General features: G+C 33.5%; 1 protein-coding gene across 1 annotated transcript in view; it reads left to right on the top strand.

Annotated features, from left to right (window-relative positions):
- Positions 1 to 12,873, top strand: part of LOC120337938 (adenylate cyclase type 10-like) — a 43,418-nt gene extending 30,545 nt beyond the window's left edge. The window contains exons 24-37 of the mRNA XM_039405846.2: positions 4,634 to 4,697; positions 5,120 to 5,288; positions 5,923 to 6,037; positions 6,477 to 6,628; positions 7,045 to 7,149; positions 7,438 to 7,544; positions 7,794 to 7,935; positions 8,152 to 8,346; positions 8,613 to 8,724; positions 8,851 to 8,958; positions 9,539 to 9,652; positions 10,262 to 10,350; positions 11,025 to 11,162; positions 12,416 to 12,873. Of these exons, the coding sequence (XP_039261780.2) occupies positions 4,634 to 4,697; positions 5,120 to 5,288; positions 5,923 to 6,037; positions 6,477 to 6,628; positions 7,045 to 7,149; positions 7,438 to 7,544; positions 7,794 to 7,935; positions 8,152 to 8,346; positions 8,613 to 8,724; positions 8,851 to 8,958; positions 9,539 to 9,652; positions 10,262 to 10,350; positions 11,025 to 11,162; positions 12,416 to 12,775 (1,970 nt within the window). The 3' untranslated portion in view covers positions 12,776 to 12,873. The remainder of the gene's footprint in view (positions 1 to 4,633; positions 4,698 to 5,119; positions 5,289 to 5,922; positions 6,038 to 6,476; positions 6,629 to 7,044; positions 7,150 to 7,437; positions 7,545 to 7,793; positions 7,936 to 8,151; positions 8,347 to 8,612; positions 8,725 to 8,850; positions 8,959 to 9,538; positions 9,653 to 10,261; positions 10,351 to 11,024; positions 11,163 to 12,415) is intronic.
- The last annotated feature ends 9,128 nt before the right edge of the window (positions 12,874 to 22,001 follow it).

The raw sequence follows: 22,001 nt of genomic DNA, 5'->3' as shown, positions 1-22,001 counted from the left end.
ACACTTGTATTTCAAAACTGAGTGTTTTCAAATTGATTTTCAACACTCTGCACAAGTCTAAGATAAAATGGACTTAACAGTTGTACTATCGAGTGTTGCAGAGTATTATACTCCGACGTGTAACTTGACACTGTAACTCTGATGGAGTCTTGCATATTTTCATCAGTGAGGCGTGTTCCATGTTTGTTCTTGGTGGAGTGAGTCGCGGCGCTATGGCCCATCGTGTTAAGCGTTAGGTTCGCAGGTTAGAATCCCATGCGGGGATTGTTATGTGCAAAAGAATTGCTGGACTCCTCGCCGCCGTAGGGTGGTTCACCTAACCGCTGGTCGGTTAAGGCTTCCTTCGCCATCAAGTTCAGGCTTCCGGAAACAAATAACTAACTAATTCCATACCCGACATCGAATGGTAACCGGCGAGAAGCCGTGGTTTATCATATGGTTAAGCCGTCCTATCGGCTATCTTCTCCCCCGGGATAAATATGTAAATCTCCTATCCTGAATTTATGTCAAAAATGTTGATTCGAAACGATAGGTTGAAACAAACGATGGTCTCGTAAAATAGGATTACTGTATGATTTGAATCGCGAGATTTTTTCTGTCCGTACTGTGCTGACCAGTGGGTAGTTAGCGCGAAAGATTACGTGACAAGATGTGAAATATCTCTCCGCTTTGCCGTCGCTAAAATCGCCCCACTAATGAGACACACCCAGGCTGTTTTCATAGTGGTATAAATATATCCACTTCCCATTCATCGTGAAAATGATGGATTTTTCTTTGGAATCAATAATTGTATTATTACTGCTAACCAACGGACAGGAAAAGTGATGTCAGTGTGATGTCATAATTGGCCTGTCACATCACTGAGGTCAAATAAAAATAAGGTTGATGGTTACAATAATTTATATAGTGCCATTTCTAGTTCCCATATAAGTGTGATTTATACTAAAATAGCAGGACAAAATATAATTGATGTAGCTTACTTAAAAGAGCCTTTATTAAGCTTAGTTTGGAACAGACCTGCGGGCGACTAATATGGTCTTCGCGGGCGACTTGGTGCCCGCGGGCAACGCATTGGTGACCCCTGCTTTAGAACAACAATGCTTTGAATTAGTTTTACCGAAGCGGACTTACTTTCTAATGTTAGTATATAGAGGCGAAAACGGTAAACATGCAAAAATCACGTCATATTTATAGACTGATTTTACACCTTCTCTTGCTGACTCTTTGCTGCGTTACAAAGATGCCAGAGTATGAGGCACAACTTCAACAAATAGGAAAAAAACTTGCGTAATAAACCCAAACCCTACAAACACGGCGCCGCATTTAATCCATTGAAAGTAGCTGAATTATAACTTGAGAAGTCATTGTGTGTTGTCGAAATATCCCCCCTCGCCCGTTCGACAATGACATAATAGGAAAACGTGCTGAACATCATAAATAGATTCTATAGTTGAAGTGAATGGTTGAATTGTAAATGGTGAATGTTTTTGCTCATATTGCATGGTATTCCCACGTTAGCACGAGTGCACGACCCACTGAATTACATCCATGTGAAATTTCCCCAAGACTAAAAATAAAAGATAAATACGAAGTCACGTCACGAAATTCAATATTATACAGGTTAATAATGAATCTTGTGAGGCTTCATTCCAGGAAATATATTACAGGGAAACTTCCACTACATTCACAGTATTGTGTCTGTGTATGTTTGCCTTTTGCCGCTCTTCTTTCTGCGTTCTACTGAATATAAAATCACTACAACTATTCGATTTTGCGCTTCCTACTCCTACAAATTTCATTGTTGCTATGCTTCGTGTGTTTTTCTTTTACCACCATATCAAAACATTTTATGTTCATATTTGTTTCACTCTTTTGACTGATGCTACATTCATCATAATACGTATTTAGTTTATTTTTAACCTTCTATCAATTTAAATTTATATACACGTGTTTTTCTCGCCATATTCCCATACTATATCTCAGTATTTTCACTTTTCGGCGTACCATTTAACCGCGACATTACCGTTCCATATAGGACTTTCTTTTCATTCTCACCGACTAATTTTCAGATTTCCGATTTTAAATCGACGTTTATTGTTTTATAAGGTTAAACCTAATTACAAAAAAGTCGCTGCTCTCTGGAATGATTACAACACATTCTCGCGTGCGTATGTTCCCATCAACGTGTTTAAAGCCATGAGTTTCTTGTGTAACATATTTGCCCTAACGGATACTTGATCTTGTAGGCATTAGTACCTTCCAATATTTGATAGTACGCTATATAAGGCAAGCCAATACGAAATCTTGTTTTCAAAGCAAATGGCGCCTTTCTGCGATTGTCCACCTTCCCCCTAAAACCTGAAACGCCACTGGAGTTCTGTCGTGCAACTAATAAATAATAACCAACCCTATCCGATAAATGAAATTTTATATTTATTAAATAAATATATTCTAATCAAATACATAAATAAAACACACAAAATATAGATATCACTTCAATAAACAGGATAAAAATGTTCGTAGAGAAATTCTTAGAGAAAATCTATTACAAATTATTAACAAAACTAATAAAAATATTGTTAACTTTGCAGCTCTGGTAAAAGATGGAGGTGACCTAACTTTGCGCTCTGGTCACAAATAGCAACTTGATTATAGAAGGTCGTGACTTAACTATAACAAGCGTATCACAATACAGAAACCTATGCTAAGCTGATATTTATAAGTCGCTGCGATATCGAATTGCTTCAAAATAGCATTGGTGTAGTATCTTATTGATAAAAAATAATACTCGGCCTAAATTGTCCTATCTGTGGAAAGGTTGTAACTTGTAATATTAACTCCTGATTCGCTTCGCGTATCCGTTGAATTTTTGAAGATCATAATCCACGGAAACAATCTCTCCTTCCAATCAACAAAACAAAGTAAAACACATAAAATATTGATTAATATGTTACAGTTATATACAATCCCAAACCCTGTGAGATAGAAGACTACATATGCAATGATGCCAGATACAATAGCTGTTATAGTAAGAATAGCAGCTTTTTTCATCAGTTGTATTAGATACTCGGGCGAATTTTGACAGGAGTTTGATTTCAAACTTTTCTTATGCTTCAACATCGGAATGAGAAATAATAAAAGCGTTGCTACCTGAGTTTCAATTTGAAGACATAATATTAATACAGCGAACCAACGAGGCAAACACCTCATCGATGTAACATTATCTGATATGGCTTTTTGAGCAGTCCAAATTCCGACAGAGACACCACCAATGAAGAGAAATCCTCCTTGAAAATAACTAAACGCACGTAATGCTTTTCCTGATAAATGTTTTAATCCTGGCTCTGAGTGGAACATCGTTTGTCGAAGCCATAGTATCAAGTATACCATCATGAATGAATATCCCGTCAAAAGTAGTTCAGCTGCGTATGAAGACGAATTAACAGACGAACAGTTCAGAATACTAATTATCATTTTGGAACTTCCAACACCTCCAGCCAGAATAAATGAAAAACTCATCACTGATTTCAGATTCGATGACTTAAGAATATCCATTTTATTATGGAGACGAATTCTGTATAACTTTTTGACGAACAACACGATAACTTGACATAATGTAATATACAAAGTTAGTGTGCAGTTAACAATATCTGCGTAATAATCCCAACTTAAACATTCGGAGTTGGCTGATCCATTTAAAACTGTTGAATTATCAGTTGAGCAGCTCATTTCTGATCATTAGATCCTTTTACATCAGCGTATAATCGATCGTCAGCTGGTATTTTCTTTCAATAACGGACGTGCGTATAAGCGGGCACCTTGTGCCTGTTTCATATGAAATTCCTGTTTTTATTCAAAGTAATTGGAAGAGTATCTATCTGATGCTCATACATGATGTATCGAATACTCATTTTCCTTTGTTTGTTCATAAGGGAATATTTTGTATAGGTTTGCTTCATCGTGCTTGGCTGCACGTATACGCCATAGAGCTTTATTCATTACTTGAATGCGTCATGCTATTTTGTATAAAAATTATTTTCAGCTGATTCCTTGATACTAAGTAAACAATAGTTGCATTACGCCACATGACTTCAGTGAGTAAGTCACTGTCGGTACTTTCCGATTAGCATGGCTTCGTGTATTCGCACGTATGTATTCGGGCTTATCTCTTACTTTAATGCTGAACAATGCAACGAAAATAGACTGCACGTTCCATAGACTTCCACATTTTGTAGGGGTTGGTTCATCTGCGGCAAAAAAAAAAATGTGGGATATTTCATTGACAATCCACATCATTTCCTTAAAGAACAACAATACTTACAATCAGTTTCGTGTACGCACACTCGCTTCAAAGTGGTAAACCTCTCGCAACCCTAACAGGTCGCAAAGTTGCCTGTATACTGAATCACCCGATTTTTTTTTAGAAAGAATACAATTTTTGCAATATTAGTTTATGAGCAACATATACTGCTATAATCACAAGTATATATTGCACATCATAATTTCACTATTTACTTTTGATCTCCTGATGTTCAACTTATTCACGTTGCCGTGTTGCTACTCGTTCCTTGCAAATATTTTCATCGATAATTTCAAATTCAATCACGTATAATTAACCCTGAATTCTTTTCAGAATCAAGGGTTGATCCCGAAACACCACACCCTCCGCCTCCATCGCCATGTACAACGGAGAGAAAGTTAGTATATGTTTATATTATAAGATTGATAGAAGTTATGATTGTAGCTGGGTGTTCGCAAACTATAAGAAACAGGTTTCATCAATAACTCACTAGAAAGAATTGGGTCATATGTCAGAATTGAATTATAAAAATATGGCTCCAATAAAAATATATTGAGAAATTCACCTCGACCTTTGGCATGCAAATGAAAAACAAGATGACGGCGATTCGAAATTTTTGTTTGAGGCGATTCGAATAATTTACTATTTGATTTGATTTGAATATTCGATTTTAAATGACCAGCCCTAACTATTTCTATATTTTTATTGTAGAAATATACTTCAAATATCAATTTCTTGGTATACGCCTTTAAAAAAAATAATTAAATAGACTCTTTTCCCATCGATATCCAAATTAGAAAATCATTTTTACTTTGCTAGACGAGGTTTGGCGTTGATAGAAGTATCAAGCGAGTCAAGAAACGATGGAAGAAGAATGAGTTACAGTCCATTGTGGTCACAATCTGTTGGATTATCAAACTCGTACGAACGTTTGTTGTTAACCACTGAAAACGACGCAAAACGGTTAACTGGATTTCAATTGAACACGGTTAATACTTGTAAACAAATATGTATTATATGTACATGTAATTATTATAACTGGAACTAAATTACAGGAGCGCAATGGTAAATTTTATGAAACATGAAAGGACTAATGTAAAACAAAAAAGTTAGTTGAAAATAATACATTCAATTGATGCATCAAATACCCGATATATTATTAGGTTGGTATAGATTTTTTTTTGGCAAAGACCTACACTTAGTTACATATTTATTTTTTATTACATATATTGTTGTTTGCAAACAATACCATGCAAACAAATTTTTATGTAAAATTCAGCTTTTTTTTTTCTGATATTGCTACGAATCGATCCTAATTTAAATGGCTTCGATTGGGAATTCTGAAAATTACATCTCTACCAATTAGGCTTCAGCTGAACATTGCGTCCTCCTGAACAATTTGGCGTGAAATATAGGACTCCATCTGACAAATTTTAAAAATATTACTAATAAAAGTAGTAGAATTGCAGTAATTTATTCCGTCTTTAAAAAATCGATTGGTTCTTTAGTCGCGAAGAAAAAGCGATTTTTTTCCAACCCCAACAACAACAATTTTCAATACATTCCAGACTTCGTGTTCAATGAGACTGAGTTGTATTGAATTTGTTTAACACATAATTCAGGTTGCAAGGACTCCTTATGAAATGCATGATATATTTGCACTACTCTACCCCCAGCTGGTACATCACTGGAGAAAAGCTGCAAATACTCAGAAAACGATCGATTACTTATTAAAAGGTATGCAGCCATTGTTAACATGAATTTTATGCATGGAATGATGTTGTGTTTGATGCATGTGGTGCCTGGAAATTTCCACACACACTCTGGAAATATTACAACAACATTTCAGCTACTTTTTTGATTCTTAGAGTTGAACTTTGATGGCTCTTCATTATTAATATTATTTATCGAAGCAAAAATAAAGCCCCATGATCTACACCCCTCGGTATTTGGTATAATAACCTATTAGCAACGGCTCTAATTATGAAAAAGTGTCCAATAATATGATCCAAGCTTTACCCACCCTTCCCAACCCCCTTTGTGTTCAGCTATCCGTTTTTTGTTATATTCTTGATATATGGAAGGTTTTCATTCCTAATAAATAAAACGGAAAAAAGATAAAAAGGGTAAAAAAAATGGTTAAATAATCCAGGGTAATGTTTTGAAAATTCTTCAGCTGGGGAATCCTGTATAGCTACTTTACTCCTTCCGGAAGCTCTTCATTTCTTGGAAGATGCAAACGAAATTGTACAAAACCTGGGGAAAGGAAATGATATCGTAGCAAAAGTCAATGAAGATGACGATGACGGAGGTATTTATGACGTCAAGGTGAGTAGAAATTTAATCGGTATCACCATTCTATATAAAAATGGTTACTTGCCAGTTTTTAACTAAAAAACGTTTGGAGAGGAGAGACTTTATTGTGTCAATCAATTGATCCTTTGTATTAAAAGTGATAGCTGTTTAAACTAATTTTTATATCTGTATATTTATATAAAATAGTTTATAAGAAAACGTAAATTAAAGGCATAAATAGAACAATGCAATTAAAAAGACAACGATAAAGAATCTCAAGGCCTATGACATATTACATATACTTTTAAATTTGCTGTAAGAAAATGGTCACTCAGTGAATAAATTCCTATACTATACGGTGTTCTGGAAGGGTGACCATTTAAATTACATCTATTGTGAAATAAATTTTGAGCATTCAATCCTAAAAAATACTGAAATTTGTTTTCTAGGTGCTATCTGTTAGCAGAGATACCAAAGCTCAAGTTCAAAGTTTATTGGGGAGAATTTTATTCCAACAGGGTAAACTTGAACAATCGTTGACGCATTTTTTGAAGGTAATTTTATCAGATTGTCAGGAAATTTTATGGGGAATCTTTGAAAAAAATACTTAACTGACCCGAACAAAGTTTCTTGCAAAACAAAGAAATGATTAGAAAACTTGATAAATAATAGACTACTTGCGTCTTCTTTCGTTTTTTTATTACTAAAAATTTTAAATTGATCACTTCATTGGTTTTCGAAATTTTTATATTATGATTACTGCATACTTAGCCAACTACTTCAATATTTAGGAAGGATAAAATACGTCCTATACTATTTTCAATGTTTTATTTTAAATTCAGGCTTTAAAAATTATGCGCTGTGGACTTTCAACAAATGCTTTTGCAATATACCCTAAACTCTGGTATGAAATCAGAAAGCAGAATTTACACATCAAAAATCCAAACAGGTAAATTCAGTGTTTCCATTTTCCTATTTTTCTTGTCATAACTTAAGAAACTAACAAAATTTGTTTTTTTGAGTTTTTGCGAAGTCTTTTGAAAGTGGGAGTGATAAATATATGCTGAATACACGTATATATTTCACTAAAAATAAATCCTTGAATTCAATTTTTTAACGTTTCTCAGTACTAGTATACTAGTATCTGGCATTTTCAATGTGTTGTTTCATTTTATTTAATAAGAGAACATTTATTCAGATATGTTGGGAAAGCAGACAGCAAATTAGCCAATAAATATGTCGAACAAGTGCGATGTTTATCATATCTCTGGCAAATTTTTCTCAATTTAAAAAGAGTATCACATCGAGTCAAACTTGCAAAACTGGTAGCTGTAATGCAGGTACGTTAATAATATTCAAGTATATTTTGCAGATTTTCAATTTACAATGCATTTCGGAGAATGAGGCACTTTGGCAGGATAGATATATTCAAAATAAATGTTCCGTGCAAAATATCACATTCCAGTCACTGTAAAATGTTACAATGTTAGAACAAAATCTTCATATGATACAGATGTTTTGCGTTTTGTCAATATTTCAACAATGTTGTCATTCAGGTTAATAGAGCCGAAGCAGCTGATGACGACTTACAGGAATTGATAACATCCTACACCTACATGATGCAAATTCATCAACTAACTGGAGATCTACAACAATCCGCCTTCTATGAGAATAAAGCTACTCAAAGATGCCTAGAATTACCATCTAAACTTAGCGCATCAGATCTCTATATCACTGGACATTTGCATTTAGTGAGTTTTGTTGAAATACCAAATTTGCTTATATTACCTATAGCAGAGCGCAATTCTTATAGTTTATTATGTAATCATTAACATTGATAAACGTACACTATCTTAGAGATTATCATTGTGTATTTTGCTTGAAGTATTTTTGCATCATGTTAGGATCACTAGTGTGGATTTTTGCTAGTCCGCGGCAATCTATCCATTATAAGGCATTATAGTTGCTGTTTGAATGCACGTTATTAATTTATAATTAAATGCCTATTTTATTTTAGGTAAGTTGTTCTATACGTTCGTGTTTTGGAAAACTAGTTCATGCAACAACATCAGGATATAGAGCTTATAGTGTTGCTGATATACTCCATGATATCTCTATCAAACTGATAGGTAAGTTTTGCAACTTTCAGTAAAACAAGTCATCAAGCATTTTCCTCATCTAAAATATAAATGACATGAACAAATCAATCATAGAAGCAATATCTAATTTCACTGTTTTATATTATTGTTTTTCAGTTCTCCCATTGTTGGCTCAGATTCATTTACTAACTGGAAAAGGACAGGCGTGCGAAGAAGTTTTAGATTTATTGAGGCACATTTCAACAGCAGATAATGATGAATCGAGTATGGAATTATTAACACTATAATATATTTATCTATTGAATTGTAATAAGAACACTAACTTCGGACAAGATTCAAATTTTCTTTTTTGAAACACATAACGTCGTCATTCTCGGCACAGAAATGCTATTTATTTCACTTCATTTTTACTTTGGGAATTCGATTCTTGTTCTAATTGCTCTGATTGTGTAATAAATTAGACATTGAATCCGGAAATAACCTTGATATTCTGCCTAATTTTTCAGTTGCCACTCGTTTAAAAATACGTAAAAAAGGTTTAATTTTTTAAGTTGTTTTGTACATAAATGTAAACAACTGAAAGTTACTCATAGGAAATTTATAAAATCGTTTGATGGATAAATCCAAATTATAATTTTCATTTTGTAAATTTTTGACATATTCGATTCCTGAGAAGTGTTCGATCATTCAAATAACTCATCCATTTTCCTTCTGCTTTCATTGTTATTCAGCAAGATTTTGTGCATTTGAGTTCGATCTATGGAAAATGCAGAACAACCATGAAAAATTTGTATTGATGCGCTAAAGATCTTGTCATGATAACGAGATATTACTTTTGCTTCAGGTTTGACATCCTTCTATTGTGCATGTATGGATTTAATTCTTGATGGTGGATATCAATTCGAAAAAGCATCTTCATGCACGGAATATTTGCAAAACAGCGAATCATTAAATATAGGTAAATATGCTTTTGTAATCTCCACTGGAGACTGTAACAATTTCTACCAAGTCAGTGTATAAGAAAGCGAAAAATGCATAGTGCATTTTACTGTAACTCAATCTGTATCACAAAATTTTTTGAAATGGTAACGAAAAATAAAAGAAACATTCATCATAAACATTTGATTTCAATTTACTCAGTAAAGCATTATTCTTGCCGCTGTTAAAAGTCGAAGAGGTATACTAACATTTCGTATTTATATATTAAATATTGTGTGAAAGTGTGGGATTCAAGATACGAAAAATTGCTATGCATGCTACAGGAAAACGCTTTTTTCACATTTGAAAGAAGGGGCCCAGCCTTCATCTTTCCTTGTATATAACTAAAACGGAGATAATATTAAAAATACTTTTGTTATGCCCAAATATGGACAGTCGTTTGATTGCGTATATTATCGTAGGATCCGAGTATTATAATCAAGAATACTGCCACGAATTTGATATTCTCGTGCTGTCAACTCTAGTATGTTATTCACGTTATATGACTTATCTGATAACGTTGAGTAATATCTCGACTTGTTAGATAATATATAACAATACTCACACTGTTACTAACAATACCCACCAGGTGATGTACCTAGATTGTACGTACGTGCAAATATGGCAGTATGGTGCTACAGAAAACGTGAAAGAGTAAACGGTAGAGCTTGGTTGAAGGTGAGTTAATCATTTGCTTTTGAGCGGAGCTGTCTTTTAATCCTGTGGGGATTTGAAAGCATTTTCATTCTGTGAGGTGCATGTGGTCTGTGGTTGAATCATCCCAGCCTGGGGGGTATTTATTGCATATTTAACCTAGGATAAGTAGATAATGAGGCAACTATATTTTCTGCCACTTTTACGACTAATAGCTTATTTAAAAAATATAATAATAATGTTGCTTCCGATGGGAAATTCAGATTTAAAGTTTGTTACTTCGGGTATTGTATCTAAGGTGTTCTGTCTCTATATTTGAGTAGGAAATCAATGAGGTATCGAAAATTATTCGTGAATTGTTGCAAGTATATCAACAAATATTTTTCTTAGCTATATGGCTGTCAACCTTGATATTCGCCGTCGTTATAATAAAAAAATATATCGATTGTAATGTAACCACATTTCGATTATATAGATACTAGGCTAGGGCATTGGCGAATCTTATTGTGATTCAGTTGAAACTCTTGAATTCCGACACCCGATTTAGAAGAAGTTAGTAATACTTTTCTTTGGATGCTACTAAAACGCAACCCTGTCCCCTGTCCCAGATAGTATTAAGTGGCTTCAAGAAGTATTAAAATTATTTCACATTTATCTCTGTTGCCTTTATTTTTTATCTTCTCATTATATATTCACAGCTTGCTGAAAAATCGCTTCCTGATTTTTTTGACAATTTTCATTCCGTACGAGCTTTTACTCGTATTGTTGAAGCTCGTCTGATTGAGTACCGTGGATTGATCGAAAAATATGGACAACACCAAACAGATACAGTAAAGGTACATGTTACCATGTGAAGTTGTTGAATATTTCATAATTTTTGTTAGAGTTATCAGTTTATCGGCACGCTTTAGAGCAGGGGTCACCAAACTACGGCCTGCGGCGTCCTTTCATCTGGCCCGCAATAACATGAAAAAATGGCTCATTTTTTTCCAAGGGATGTTTCCCCGAGCATCGACTTCCTTGTTTATTTCGTAACATTGGCCAATCAGCAAGATGCGAAACGTGACCTAACAATAGACCTTTTTGCAACCGCTCCAGATTTTCAGTTGTGGTTTAAAATAATATCTCGTTTTCGCGATTTTGAATGCTATTCGTTAGTTTTTGGTCGTGATTCAGAAATTTAGGTATGAATCAAATAAGTTAATCATTATTTTTTCTTTTTAGAAGTTGTAGTTTAATCGCAGTAATTAAAAATTGTCTAGAAATAGCTGTGATAAAATAGACTAAAATTCTATACCGTAACGCAGCGTTTCTGCGAAGGATGCACTCGTACACTCGTGGCGCGTGCTTTCGGCGAAACTGTTGTTGTGTACGTTTCTCGTGCTAAAACAAACGTCGAACGTGCATTTTGCGCTAATAGTACAAGTTACAATAACTTTTGTACTTCTTACATGCGGATATTCATGACAGCAATTGTTATGTTAACATCTAACCTCAGACATATTGTATATTTGTTTTGCTATGATGTTCTTGAAATATATTCTGCGATATAGAATTCAATATTAAAGACTTCAGAAATGTAGAATTTATATTGTTGAATAAATTGAATGAATTTTTCAACTTTTAGGAATTTATTGTATTGCATTGACAAAAATATTTGTCCGGCCCGTTTCAACACAGTATGAGTCATATCTGGCCCGCGGTCAAAAAAGTTTGGTGACCCCTGCTTTGGATCAATGACCTACCTCAGGGTTACTGCGTTGGACTTTGATATATTTGCTTTACAAAACCAATGTATAGAATTTCAACTTCACGCGCTTCTCTTCTATTAGAACAGAATAGGCAATTAAAATATGGTGGTCTATGCCGAACAAAAAATCTTCAGCTCTCCAAAGATACATTTTACCTCCATACATAGCAATGACAGCTTCTATTTTAGAGCCATGGTATGCAACACCATGAAAAAGGCATTTCAATGGTGGTAGCTTTCTGCCTATCAGAGAATGTTGTACATAGCCTTGATCAATGGGAAAGGCGTCGTAAATAACTACATCATTTTTCTAATTATTTCAGTTGTTTATTATTTTAGGTTGAAAGAATATGTCGACAACACGCATGGCGATTGTCCAAACTTTGTAAGCAATTCCCGGTCTTTCAACCTCGATATCTTCATTTGAAAGCATATTTTCAACTTCTGATGGGTCAAACAAACAAAGCGCGGGAAAAGGTCACTCAAGCTGCAAACATGGCACGGTATTGTGGAAATTCTATTGACCGTCAGTGGGCGCTACATAGCCAACAACTTTGGTTTTCACCGTCATCGCTTACGAACGACGACATCAATTTTTGGGAATACAACTACAATAGATTACCAGATTGGAGATTCGCAAATAAGAATGATCACGTGAACAGACAGTTCAGTCTGAAAACGTCGGATCCTCTGGTTTAATAGAATACCTTATATCAGTAATACTTAAATATTTCACTGTAGTAGCGAAATGAAATAATTTATTATAAAGCAATATGCAAATTAAATCTATATTACGGTATTCTATTTTCTTTTTTTTTCGTTTCCTAGTGTAAAAATGGGGGATTAAATATAGTGTTTCCTAAATTAGCACTGTGCTAATATTCCATTTTTGCCTTTGAGTTCTTAACTGTTCCTACAGATTACATATTACCATGATTTTCAGACCATTAGATAATATTCTTATAGGCTTTCCACCCATCAAATACATATACCAAAAAAAACTTAATAGTTTCCTGAATTCTGAGGAATTGTCATAATCTTCAAATGCAAGTAAAACAAATACTAAATTTTCATTAAAAAAACATTCATCAAAGTTATTCAAACAAAATTTTTGGAAGCTGTACGTCGGCTATTAAATTCTCGCTATATAGTCGTGTTTTCTTTATTCCTGATGCCATATTTTGCTTCAATCGGATGCTATAACATCGTGATCAATTTGGCTTTATTATACAGATTTAAAATACATATTGATATATCCAACGCGGTTGCGGAGATTGGTGATCTGAAATAACTATAGTAGTCGAAGTGAACCTTTCACATTTTTAAACAGATCATTCGTAATAATATTTGTACCAAATGCTTAAGATAAATCAGTACCAGCAGTAAGTGTATCATCTATACCAGTGAATTATGTGTATAAAAGTTACCTTCAGTGAAAAAAAGAAATTCGAGAATTTAAATAATAGAAAAATTTCGTGTTGATTTCTATCTCTGATTATTACCGATTAGGATTTTAAAAAACTCAATAACTCACTGTCCTGTTTTTAACAACATCCGTGCTTATGTTAACTTACATGATTCAAACGCTCGAGAAAGTACAAAAACCATTACGTCAAGAACAAGCTTCAACAAAATGGATGAACTTTCACATAAATTGTTTTCCTTTTTCACGACCGATTTATTTGGGTTTGGTTTTCATTGTATTGTAAAATTTTTACAAGACAAACATATTTGTGCTAACACTACTCAAAAAGCGCTGAGAATAAATTTACGGAAATTCGCTTACTTGCAGAAATTCGTGAAAGCCGCCATCAGAATTCAATAAGAAAGTGAAATATATGAGCGGGTATTCACTCAATTTCGATTGGGTTACAGAGCATGTGTTTCCGCGGTTGTTTTTAAATGATTCATGGCAGTCAGACAATAGCTGAACATTATGTTGCTTCATGAAGAAACCTATAAAAGTCATTTTCTGAGCCCTGATGAAATGATTGCGCACAAGACGATGATGTGACTTCATCAACGTAACAGTGTAGGAGTACGTTCGCCTTATAGATCTATTGGGTCTTCCTTATATAATATTACAAAGCCCCATCCACACATATGACATATATAAATAATAAAAATCTCCCACACCAAGTTGTCTGTTCTAAACAGACATAAATAGTTGATTAAAATTGTGTGTGATTGCGGAGTGACACTCCAGTATCACATACAGCTATTGTAGAGGACACATATTCAGGGTGAACCCATAATCTTTACAACTATATACATTGAAAAATTTTCCGAAATATACAGATGTTTTTAAGTCCTAAATTTAACATTTTACACAAATGCACTAAATATTTAATGAACCCTAACATTTTGATAACACTCTTCTTTAAACAAGGTTTTTTCTTTGAAGATTATGATAAATTTGTTTTAATGCTGACAGGTGAATAAACATTCGTCGCAAAATTTTACATTAACGATTGAAGTTTTATTGTTTTGAAATTTTATTATAAGTATATACAATGTTTTTTTTTTTTCAAAATACCATGTTACATAATTAACGTTCCGGCGGTACAATCAATACCAAACTAAAATATGGTGAGTTGTAGAGCGCGATTCGAAAGCTTCTACAAATATACATTCTTCCGAGTCTTAAATTGCACTTATAACAAATTCAGAGTTATAATAATATATATAAGCAAACGAATAAATTCAAATGCTCAATAAAAAGTGTCTTCAAGTGAATTCGCCATATTTGTTACCAATAGCCGTCGAGAATCACTTCAACACATACCTACGAATTTACAGAAATCCTCTGGAATTTCACGAACTATATTTTAACTATTCAAACAAACAAATTTATGTCACCTAAAACTAACATTTATGCTTCTTCAAACCCATTTACAATATTTACAGAAACGGCTAATTCGTCTATTGTTCACTACCTGTAAACATACTCGTTAATATCAATATCAGAAGACCGCGTAAACCGATCGAGGGCCTGAGTTGACATATGTGAACCTTCGCCTTATTCTGATTTCGTAATATTAAGGAAATCGAAGTTAAAAAAAGGCTCTAAGTGTTTTAGATTAAAGTGATTATATATATACTATGCGAAATTCGTTTACCATTTTATTGTTTTACCATCGGATAAGCCAAATTGCATGAAATGTTTTCTCGTTATTTATACACAGACTGATTCATGGCTGAATACGAATTTTAATTTAGTACTGTTTTACTGCTGTAGCATCAGACCTGCTGGGCAATAATTAGGGATGGCATTTAAATCCACGAGGACTTATTAAACCATCGGTTCTTAACCAGTGGGCTACACGCTTATTAAGAATTGCTAGATTTATCGATAAATTGGTTAAATTTGATTGCAGTGGCAACTAATGGCACTCCTGTTTTTTGATACTGAGGGGTAATTTTTAAAATTGAAGTGTCGGTCTTTGCAGAAACAATTTTTCTGATAGTTTTTCCCACACATGAGAGAGTTTTCGGGCCACAGAAGTTTTGTGCAACGAAAGTGGGCCACGACGGGAGAAGGTTGACAACCACTGAATTAAACGCTTTGGAACTTTTATAAGGTAAAATTAAACGCAAATATATATACTGTATATATATATACATAAACTGTTGTGCCGAATGTCTTGTTAATACCGTTTTAGGTTTAGCTTTGGTGTATTGATTCTTGAGAATAGTACAGCGGATACAGATATATATCTACGACGTCGTCTATAAGTATATCAGTTTTATAGTCAAAATTAAGGACTATAGTATAAGAAGTGGATGATATCAAAATTTTTATACTTTTGCACATCATACAAAAAAATAAATCAAAATAGTGTAACGCGTTATTTTAATTTAAGTAAATTATTACTATTTTATTACAATTCAAAATACGATTCAAAATTTCCCGAATAGTGAACTGTATTGATTGGTCTAGACCGCGAACAACTTGGTTTCGTATAGAATGCCTCAAAAATTGGAAAGCTTTGACGAAATCGAAACAGTGTAAAACTAGACGGCAAAGGGCTTGCCAGTCTGTATACTCAAAAACTTAACTAACGAACCCCAATAATATGCAAGGGAACATTGCCGTTGGCAGAAGATATTTCTTGTATTTATTCCGGGTCATGCCTTAAAAATAAGTAATTCATTTTTCGTTAAGAATTTTTGGATTGATTTATGTTACATTTGCATTACCCTGGTGCAGAACAGCCATTTTGTGTATAAGGAATACTCTTTCAGTCCATCACCAAGTAATCGCTGTCTATTATTGTTGGTTGCAACGCAAAAAATCACAAAGTAAGGTATATTTAACAGTAATTTAAAATGTAAACTCATTTCCTATTTATTATGACGAAATAGATTATTCACTCAGCCGATGTCGACCAGACAGAAAATTACACTGCTCAGACAGATAGGCTGTAAGTCCAACAAAATTTCGTTTATGTGAATTCATTTCCATGACCATTTGTTTCCAAGTTTAACTTTCTAGTTTCGATTTCAAAATTTGATTAACAATGCTGCGTTTCCCAATAAGTGGTGTATATATGTTCAGATTGCAACTTCATAAATATTTAGTTACTATTCTACCGAAAACATTATTAATATGATGTGAAAGTTTATGTTTATTGTCAAACATTCCTGGGACGCTGTTGAAAATTTGCTAATGGTTTTATTTTGATATAAGTTTGACCGAACATTACAGAACATTTTTACTCGATATTGGCTTTCACGTTTCTATTTATTTAATTAGAAAATTGCAGGAAGTATCGTCATAAACTGCAATAGATATTGATAGTTAGAAATAATTTGCAATGTTCTGAATATAATATATGTAACGATATATTAATGATTGTGATACACTTTGTACAATGTAATAGCTTTGTAATTGCAATTGTAATTACTAGTGACAATTACATTAAACAATTACACTTAAATTCCTGTTTCCGGTAGATTGTCATTGTGGAAAATCCGTTACAATTTCAAGTAGTTTTAGAACTGCGAATTGTCATCTGCTGTCAATAATAGACAGTCTGTGTACTTCACACGTGTTTTCTTCTATTTGTTTATTTCGGGGAATTTATAATTGGAAATGCTATGATAAACTGCGAGCAATTCAATAGTATTTCATGGTATCACGTACATGGATTATATATATAATCATCTACGATTCCCTTAAGGCCAATCTTCGATTGAGATACGGTACCTTAAAGTTGAGTTGAAAATGCAAACTAACTTTCACTCAGAAGCACCAGTGTATATATTTAATTAACAAATCATTGCCAATATTATTGAAGTAAAATAAGCCTTTTCGTTTGGCGACTAGTTAAACTTAGAACATTCACTACACGACGCGGGTTAAAAGGTGTTAAAAATTCATTGTGTACCTTTGCAATATTCATCTGCGGGAAGTTTTGACTCGACCGTAGAGACCAACGACGGATTTTTGTTTACGGTAACGTTCTATTCCCAGGAATATTTAGATGTGAGCAGAGGGGGAATGATACGCATTTTAGTATAATTGAGGAAAGGTTGGTGTAACAACGTCATAAATAAGAGTTACTTTTGTCTATAAACCAGAGTTTGTTTGAATTATCGTTATGGCTTGGAATGGGAACACAAAAAAGAAAGGATCAAGTTATTGAGGATTGAAGAACTTTCAAAATTCGAGTTTACTTGCAATTGCAGACCAGACTGGCAGTTTTAACCAAGAAATGTTTATGGGTGAAGCTTTTACAGTCCGTCTTAGTCAAATTCATCACTTAGTATTCTAATGTTTAGGCACCTTTCAGACGTCTAAATGAAACGATTTGAACTTGTTAAAATTTCGGGGAACCGTGGTTTCAGTTGATATGCGAGTCCCAACATACCTCTCGGAAATATCGCACCTCAATCGCAGCTATATTTACAAATTCTACGTTTTCCATTTCGTGTCACAATTTGACTGCTCGAAATATTTGAAAGCTATTTTTCACTGCACGGTTCAAATTGTTTTTAAATGAAAACCGTCGCAAACAAATTCGCGCCACTGTGACCCTTACAACATTTAGGCTGTGTTCAGTGTAAATAATAATTTTTAAGTGAAATTGTTCTATCGTCTAAAAATGCGTCGCTTGGGAAATCACGCGATCACAACAACTGTCCCCAAATATGGTTCAAAGCTGTAATGCTCCTGTATCGCAGGTCAAAGGCCAAGGGTCGTGAACGTTAAGAGGAACTATAGTCATAGCGCCATCATCATTAGAAATACCTGACTATATCCTGATGCGAAATTATTAAAAAGTTATCATGTCAGATTAGTGAACGCGGATGTCAATTCTAAACTAAGGATCGTTACTAAATTATATAGTCGGTACCACTTTGGATGCAATCTCAGATGTTGGATGATCTCAGTATTGACAGGTTTAGAGTTAGGAGCTGAATTCTATGAGTATGTCTTTATGAGAATAAATAATATCGCAATTGTTGCCACTTTGGCATGCGATTAAGATCACGTCAAACAAGTGATATCGCATCACAAAGTAGTTTTATGACGCTGAGATCGTATACCAACGTAGAACCATATCGTCATTGAATCGAGGCGTCCAGCACCTGTAAATTATGCGAAATGATGGAACAGAAAAGCTAAGCTTTCAAAAAGGGCGTGATATATAAATACTATATATTATACTATACTATTCGAAAAGCATGATATATATATATACATATTATAGTGTTACCCATTTATATATATATTCATATATATATGTAACCTATTTTACAATAGTGCTATTGGTTATATCCTATATCGAGTAATATTGCAATTTTACTAGAAGGCCTCATAGTAATCCAAAAATTAGTAGGTACCCGTGTCGCGTGAGATGATCTAAGATGTAGACAAGAATATCTATAGCGAAGGTATCTATTATAGAATTTTGTTTAACTCGGGACAATAAGTAATGATGAGCGGTTTTCGTACCCATATTTGGAATATTCAATTCCTACAAAATTTACTTCACGATATTGTATTTTATCAACTGAGACCAAGCTAAAATTGTGGACGGCATAATTCGGTTCGAGAGCAACCAGTTCGAATTCAGACCGAACAAAAGTCATTAAATTGTAGAATATAATATCTCTAAAATATTTGTAAAATTTTGTATATATACTTAATGCTCGCTAACATTCTCTAGCCCAGACGACAATTCAGAAATCCCCGCGACTTGGTATTTTTGCTCACAGGCATATTTATAGTTTTTGGCGCATTAATTCAATTTTTAAACACTTGTCAGTACGCTGAAATTTTGTGCCAGGATGCAAGTCATTTTTAGACTTTGCTTCAGTATGCGACAACGTTCCACAATGAATACAGTTACTTTTTTAATGATAATCAAGGAAGAAATGTTTGAAATCATAATTTCTAATCTAAGTATATGCTATTTTATTCATAAAAACTCTCAAACTTGGCTTATATATATGTGATTATCGCTAAACAAAGGACATTTTTTTCCGGACTATTGTTGGTTATAGAAAAATTATTTTTGGAGTATAGCTTATGGAAGATTATTATTAAATATATTTTTCAATACTAGGGCTCACAATATGATATTTTCGGAAAAGTTATTTTTGATTTGAAACCATTATTATTAGTGAAGAGATTGAAGAAAGGTGAATTCTTTGTGCGATGAGATAGATATGCAATTTACCTTTTCAAAATCTATATTGAAAAACTTTTACGGTAGACAATGCTCGATCTAATATAGTCCTTTTTAATGTGTTTGGTCTGTGAACAGAAAAGCCTTAGAAAGAAGGGTAATTTAGTCTAAATTTAAACCTAACATCGAAATGATCTATTTTTGTCTGGAAACTAAATTTTATTTAATGAGCAAGTTACAAAATTTTTAGTAAAAGGGGTTTATTTTATACAAAAAATGGAGGAAAAAATATTCATGTGTATGATAAATTAGAATACGGAAATAATTGCAATTACCGTTTTTAGAAAGGAATGAAAAATACCTCAATACCTTTAACGGCAGACTGATATTTGTAACTGTGTGTTTTTATACTTTCGCCCAAACAAAATATTATGCAAGCAGCTACTTTGTCATACAGAACTATCGGATATAAAATTGTAATTATTATATTTCCGGCTCAGTATTGACTTGAAGAATCGATGGAATTAAATGTGGGCCTGAACGACTATATGGCAAAGCTTTGCATTGAAGAATGACTCATAAAAGTTCAATGATGAACGGCCTCGACATACTTGGTAAATGGTAATGTTACCATGTTAGAAAAACATTTTATTATAATTTAGCATTATTAGAATATTATTAGGATTTTGTATAGAAATAAATTTAGGAACCAGTTATGCGGGTACACAAACTTTGCCCTTTGGTCAAATAAGCCTGATTGCGGTATTTTGTTTTGAACCGAACTCATTTCTACCCGGAAGCAGTTTATTATTACTGGTGTAGAGTGGGAGTTTAGTTTTGTATTTTTGAATTAAGTATCTCCGTGTGTGTTACGTCACAGTTTGCACGTTGCGTAAGCGGTAACAGGTCGTCGTCCGGTTTTAAATGCAACAGGTAAAAGCAGTGAATCACGTTATATATCAATTCGAGCTTTTTCTGTGGATCTATTTCAATTTGTAGTATATAATAATCTAAAATGCAGCTTGAGTAAATGGGAAGAAATATTGTGATTTTAATTGAAGTAATACTTGTTAATGTGTGTGGTTTCAAGTACTGTGAACGCTTGATAGCTTTATGCAGTCAATTTGTAATAAAAGTTCTCGAAATGTATTGCTAACTACTGAGAAGAGCATTCGAAAAGGACTAAAATATCAAAATTTTTGTCACGAATTTGATTTAAATTTGATGTACAAAATAAAGCAAGACAATTTGGTATTGCATGATATTATGAACAACAATATATTTTTAAATCATCAAGTTTTGTATCTGTGATATAGAAACTGTGCCATGTTGGAAGAGGGCTAAGCAATAATCACAACACATAAAAGCATAGTAACATTAGCAAAGGTATCAGACCATTATTTGTTAGCATTGAATTCGATACCGGCAACAATCGACGCTCAATCCAACTTCCGTGCTAGAGTTATATTAGTAATCAGTACGTTCTGCTTACTGTCGCGTGATGACAATTTTATAGACTATTATGTTGACAGTTGCTCGCCCCATCCAGAGCAGGTACAATTAGGAATAATAGTTCAATTATGACGCCTATTTTTATTCCTAATTCATTTCTCCCAGTGAGCTCTGAATTACATGATTGCAATTGATAGTACGGTTAGACAAAGTCTTGAACGAAGCATAAGCGAAGTAAAATGGATTCGCGACAAAAATGAAGATAGAAGCTTGAGAATTTCGAAACCAAATTTGAGTGATTAAGCGTCATAAAGGGATATGCAAAGATTGTCGTCATTATGTTTTCGTTTGATGGTATATGAAGAAATCTGGCGCATTAAATTGCACAAAATAAAAAGTTGAAGGAAAGCAATTCAGCATTCGTAAATTGGATGCAAGCACATCAAAAATTAGAAAAATTGTTAACTGTAACATTTGACGAGTTCATTTCCTTAAAAGGTGAAAGGTGACGTCAATTTGACGAAGCATTAACAAAAGCATAACAATCAGCAATTATGTTTTGAACTGTAATTTGCCAAATGCGAGCTATTTTGAGATTCTATTTCATAAGAGAAAAGTTCGTGTTTGACATTCTTTTAAAAAAGAATATGACGTCACAATGTTATGTTATTAGCAGACTAATAGTTTCACTTTGAAAATAAAGAACACGTGTATGTAAATTTGTGACTAAATTGCATTGGCCGAACGTGACATATCTCTAAACTATGTATAGTTCACAGAATTTACGTTATAATTTTTGCATCCAATTGTTAACAAATAATCGCATTGGTGACAAA

Source organism: Styela clava, chromosome 10 (assembly GCF_964204865.1).
Source record: "Styela clava chromosome 10, kaStyClav1.hap1.2, whole genome shotgun sequence".
Classification (NCBI taxonomy): Eukaryota; Metazoa; Chordata; class Ascidiacea; order Stolidobranchia; family Styelidae; genus Styela; species Styela clava.
The sequence above is the reverse complement of the archived record's forward strand: the minus strand, read 5'-3'. Positions and strand labels throughout refer to the sequence as shown.